The sequence below is a fragment of the Actinia tenebrosa genome, unplaced genomic scaffold (genome assembly GCF_029948245.1).
Source record: "Actinia tenebrosa isolate PJP-AT-01 unplaced genomic scaffold, QUT_ActTen_1.0 PGA_scaffold1__47_contigs__length_23844297, whole genome shotgun sequence".
Classification (NCBI taxonomy): Eukaryota; Metazoa; Cnidaria; class Anthozoa; order Actiniaria; family Actiniidae; genus Actinia; species Actinia tenebrosa.
In genome coordinates, this window is record NW_028292578.1 from 18,727,678 (window position 1) to 18,733,195 (window position 5,518).

The 5,518-nt window shown below is 41.9% G+C and overlaps 1 protein-coding gene across 1 annotated transcript; it reads right to left on the minus strand.

Moving 5' to 3' along the window:
* Window positions 1-247: 247 nt before the first annotated feature.
* LOC116295422 (retrovirus-related Pol polyprotein from transposon opus) lies at window positions 248-4,273 on the minus strand. Its single transcript, XM_031703219.2, has one exon. The coding sequence runs from the start codon at window positions 4,271-4,273 to the stop codon at window positions 248-250; it is 4,026 nt and encodes a 1,341-aa protein (XP_031559079.2).
* Between the last annotated feature and the right edge of the window lie 1,245 nt (window positions 4,274-5,518).

Sequence of the window (5,518 nt, forward strand, 5' to 3'; positions counted from 1 at the left end):
TATCTCCTCGTGCATTTATTTATGTCCTTAATTTATGTACATACATAATCATAACTTATAATCAGTGACGTAACTACATTACATCCCTCTCTACGTGGAAAAAGCTTACATCCTCTTAAATCAATGCTCTCTGAATTAAACAACTAATCATCCCCATGAACGTGTTTCGTTAGTAATTAGTAATAAATGTCAACAATGTTCTTGCGTCGTCTCAGTGCTTAATATTCACTTAGAGTTCACTTAGAGTTCACTTGTAGACGATATAGTCTGAGAATCTGACAGGTGGTCTCACTTGACGACTGCTGGAACGTCTCTGCACAGGTGTTGGTGGTCTCGTAGGGGCGCTATCTTCTTGCTGCGTCATTTCCGGTGATCCAGTGATGGAGTCGTCGTCTTCGTCATTGGGCTGGTACTGTGCAAGATGACTTGGTATTAATTTGAACTGTGATGAGTTTCTTGTTATTGATTTGTTGTCGTTGGATGCCGTTATCATCGTCCCTTTTCTTTCTTCCACGATGAACGGTGTTGGGTTGTAAGGTGTGCTCAACTTGTTTCGTTTGGGTTGGCGTACTAGCACTGTGTCTCCCGGCTTTACAGCATTCTCCTTTGCATGTGTTCTTTTATCTGCGTACTCAGCCATCTTGAATTTGGATTCTGCATCCTTCTGTTGTAGCTTGCTTGTTGGCATGATCGTTGATGTAATTTGAGGAAGTTCAGTCCTTAGCTTTCTCTGATTGAGCGCTTCACTAGGTGAGGTGTAGGTTGAAGAGTGCGGCGTAGCTCGGTGTTGACGAAGAAATCTGTACATCTCCTGTTTCCAATTCTTTCTCTCTACATGAGCAGATCTGATGCACTTCTCAAGTGTTTTCATAAATCGTTCAGCTTCTCCATTAGCTCTTGGCCAGCAGGGTGTGACTTTTCTGTGATGGAATCCAGAGTTTTCTGCATAGGCTTTAAACTCTGCGCCGTTAAATGGAGGGCCGTTATCACTTTTGACAACATCCGGAATTCCTTGTCTGGAAAAAACTGCATCAAGCTTGGGAATAACTACTCTTGCCGAGGTAGATGTCAGTATTTCAACTTCCGGGAAGCGACTGTACTCATCTATGGCTACCATTAGATATTCTCCTGAAGGGAATGGTCCGCAAAAGTCGATTGCGACCTCTTTCCAAGGTGCTCTTGGTAGTTTTGTTGGCCTGGTTGGCTCCGGTGTTACCTTTCCTTTTGTTGTAGCTTGACAGGCTAGACAGTTTCTTACTTTGGTCTCAACCATTCTATCAATTCCTGGGAACCATACCTTTTCTCGTATCAGTCCTTTAGTCTTGACGATCCCTTGATGTCCGATATGTGCGAGATCAACTGCTTTTGCTTGAAGTGAGCTTGGGATCACAATTCTGTTTCCTCTGAGAATGATTCCGTTGTAAATGGACAGTTCTTCCTTGAGATTTTTGTACTCTTGTACTGCAGGATCTGACCAGTTTTCGTTTTCTATGGCTCGAGCCAAAGCCTGCATGGTTGTGTCTATCTTGGTCTCTACTTTGACTTCTTGTAATGTCATTGCCTTTGGAATGGCGTTTCTGCAAACGTAATTGACATAATCTTCTGCGATATGGTCATCATCCGGCTCCTTCGTGTTTGGGTGCCTGCTTAGGAAGTCAGCGGGATTCTTGTCGTCTCTCCCTGGTCTGTAAACAAGATTACAATTGTATGGAGCAAGTCGAAGTTTCCATCTTTCCATTCGAGCTGAGGCTGCTTTATGGCTTGGGAATATGCCTAGTAGAGGTTTATGGTCGGTGACGATGTCGAATGTTGAACCATACACATATAGATGGAATTTCTCTAATCCCCAGACTGCAGCAAGCATTTCTCTTTCAGTTTGAGAGTATCGTGTCTCGGGATCACTCAGTGTTCTACTTGCGTAGCTGATAACTTTGTCCTCCTGTAGCAGGATAGCTCCGAGTCCGATAGGGCTTGCATCGACGATGACTTCGGTTTTCTTGTCAGGGTCAAAGTAGGACATTACTTCGTTGCCAGTCAGGGCTAGTTTGATCTTGTCGAGGGCTTGTTGCTCTTCATCTCCCCATTTCCAGGCTATCTCTTGCTTTGTAAGATTGCGTAGAGGCGCTGTGATGTCAGCGTAGTTCTGTATGTATCTGGAAACATATTGAGCCATTCCAAGGAAGGATTTCACTTCACTTGCGCTCTGTGGTGGGTTGGCATTCTTTATTGCTTCGACCTTTTGTGGATCGGGTTTCATGCCTTCTGCATTAAATACGTGACCATAGAAGGAAATTTCTGCTTGGGAGAACTTGCATTTTGCTTTGTTAAGACGTACATTCATTTCTTTAAGCCTGGTAAGTGTAGCGTGGAGGTTGTTGTCGTGGCTTTCCTGGTCCTTTCCATAAACGATGATGTCATCAGACAGGTTTCTGCATCCTTGTAATCCCGAGAGGATCTCTTCAAGTGCGTTCTGGAAGATCTCTGAAGCTGCATTCACTCCGAAGATAAGTCGCTTAAACCTTCTCAGACCCTTGTGCGTTGTGAAGGTTGTGATGTGTCTGCTTTCAGGGTCTAGTTCGAATTGATGATATCCCGAAGACAGATCAAGTTTGCTGAAGCGAGTTGCTCCGTTAAGATCAGCTGCGAGTTCATCTAGAGTTGGCATCGGGTGTTTTTCTCTTTTTATGGCGTGGTTTGCCTCTCGCATATCAACACATATTCGTACTTCGCCAGATTTCTTGGGTACTACAACAATTGGGCTGACCCAAGGGGTGGGGCCAGTAACTTTTTCAATGATGTCTAACTTTTCGAGGCGTTCAAGTTCCTTCTCTACATCTGCTCTAATGTGAAATGGGAGTCTGCGATGAGGCTGGTGCTTTGGAGGGACGTTTCCGTCGATGTGCAGCTTGATTGTCTTCCCTTTGACTTTCTTGATTGGTCCGAACAGGCAGTCGAATTCCTTAAGCATTGAATCTAGGTTGTATCCTTTGCCAGTTGTGACGGTATTCACCGTTATCTGAATAATACCTAGTTCCTTCGCTGTGTCGTAGCCTAACAGGTTTTCTGCATCTCCTTGAACTACAAACACTGTGGTTGCTGTGCTCTTGCATTGAAATTGGATATCTGTCTCTATCTTGCCTTTGACAGGTATTGGAATCTTTGAGCCATATGGGTATATCTTGTGCTTTGCATTTTCCAGCTCTAGTGGAACGTTCTGTTTTATAGTATTGAGCGTCGATTCGTTGATCAGGTTGACTGTAGCTCCGGAATCTATCATCATCTTGACTTGGGTTTTTCCGATTAGTACGTTGCAGGATGGTAGCTTTGAATTTGTCTTGGGCTTGACTGTGTACGAGTATTCTTCCTCTTCTTCTTCTTCTTCGGTAGAGTATTCGTCGCCTTCGTTGTCTTGCGTGACATTTCGTACACGGTTGTTTCTCGGCGGATTTGTTTTGTAAATGCGTGAAAAGTGACCTATCTTTCCGCATGAACGGCATTCTTGGCCTTTGGCAGGGCATTCATTTCGATGAGGGAAGTCTCCTCCGCAATGCCAGCATGTTAACTTCTTGGAGTTAGGTTTCTGTTGCTTGTTTTCGCTAGTGCGTGACGTCGATCTGTTGCGTGACTGTGGTTTTGGTTGCCTAGCACGTGATCGGAATTTGCCGGCATTCTGCACGGGCCTTTGATCGTATCTTTGGGCATTTTTCCAGTTGTCTTTCACTGTATTGACCTGGGATTCTGTTTTTTCTACTTGGGTTGCTTGAGATTCGCTTAATTCCAATGCCCTTCCGTGTTGAAGTAGATCTTTAAGGCTGAAATTTTCCCTTAGAGCGCGGCGTCTTAAGGCGTTAGATGTGCAGGTCAAAATAATGTGTTCTTTGATCTCTTTGTCTACGTCGGCGAACTCACATGTTTTAGCAAGCTGGCGCAATCTTGTGTGATATGTATCCAACGATTCTCCTTCCTTTTGCTTCGCTGTTCTGAAGTTGTAGACTTCGTAGGTAGTGTTAACCTGAGGATTAAAATACTCGTCTAGTTTCTCAACTGCTTTCTTGTAATCTTTATCTTCTCCGGTGTCAATAAGTGTATCAAATATGTCATCAACATCAGGTCCCGCATAGTGAAGTAAAAGTGCTCGTTTCTGTTTGCTATCTTCTAATTTCATTCCAATGAAGAGTCGTTCAAGTCGTTTTAACCATTTTTCCCATCTAGGGCCTGCGTTGTTGTCAAGATGGACGTTAAAAGGCGGAAAATCGGGAATATTTGTAGCCATCCTCGTCGCCAGTTGTTGTATCTCCTCGTGCATTTATTTATGTCCTTAATTTATGTACATACATAATCATAACTTATAATCAGTGACGTAACTACATTACACTCAATGCAATGAATCAACCCTTAATGGCTTTTACAAGCTCTTGACTAATGTACTAATCACTTAAACTTCTATACCAATTGTACCCAGATCAATAAAGGCTTAGTATTAATGATGTGCCAACAATATTGTGTTCTTTTTTCATACAAAGTAGGAGGGAATAATTACCGTTTATTTATCAATTGACGCAGTTTTCTTTGTTATTCACCAGGCTTTATTTTATCTTTGTTAACTTTTATTCTTGTTCTTTTTAAGTCAAATATATATTGCCTCCGTTCTCGGTAATTAACTCTTACATTGATAAACACATTAAATAGAGGACAGGTAAGATGTAAACAATCTACGACTACGACGTAAAGTGGAAATAATATTTCTCTTTGTGAGAATGTTTCTCTTTTTGGAGACTCGATTTAAGACAGTAATTGTCAGTAAAGTCAACTTGTCCACAAGAAAAACCGTGGGCAGAAATATTCCAGGAATTTTCTATATTGTTCTTTGGCAATCAGAATTGCCCTATTTCACTATGACGTCACATCAAAACAATGTATTGTTTAAACACAAAGGATCATGGTCGTTGGAGGGGGTCAAAAAAGAAAAAATCAGTACGCTTCAAGTAAAAGCCGATTTTCAACTCTTGACATTCCTCGCATGCACCGAACTAAATTATCTGGGCCCGCAAAGTTTGTGGTCTGGTATATGTCATGAAAACGTACGCTTTCAGACCCGGACAACTCAACGATTTTTGGAATAGGTGTAATATGTCTTAAATGTGTCGTAGTAGATAATTTAATCACCGTAAATACGAAAGATAATAGACTGACGTTTCGGACGTTACTCCTTCGTCGGAGTCAATGGACTAACGAAGGACTAACGTCCGAAACGTCAGTCTATTGTCTTTCGTATTTACGGTGATTAAATTATCTACTACGACACATTTGATTCAACTAAAAAAACACCGACGCAGTCCAAACTAGTTCCAAAACTAGTCGTTATCTACATAATATGTCTTAATTTAGAGTTATAAAGGTATTCCGAGATGCAATAATTGATTGAGCAGCTAGACTCAAACGTATATAACAATTAACATACAATAGTTTATACTTTTTTCTGTCTATCTGTCTGTCTGTCTGTCTGTCTGTCTGTCTG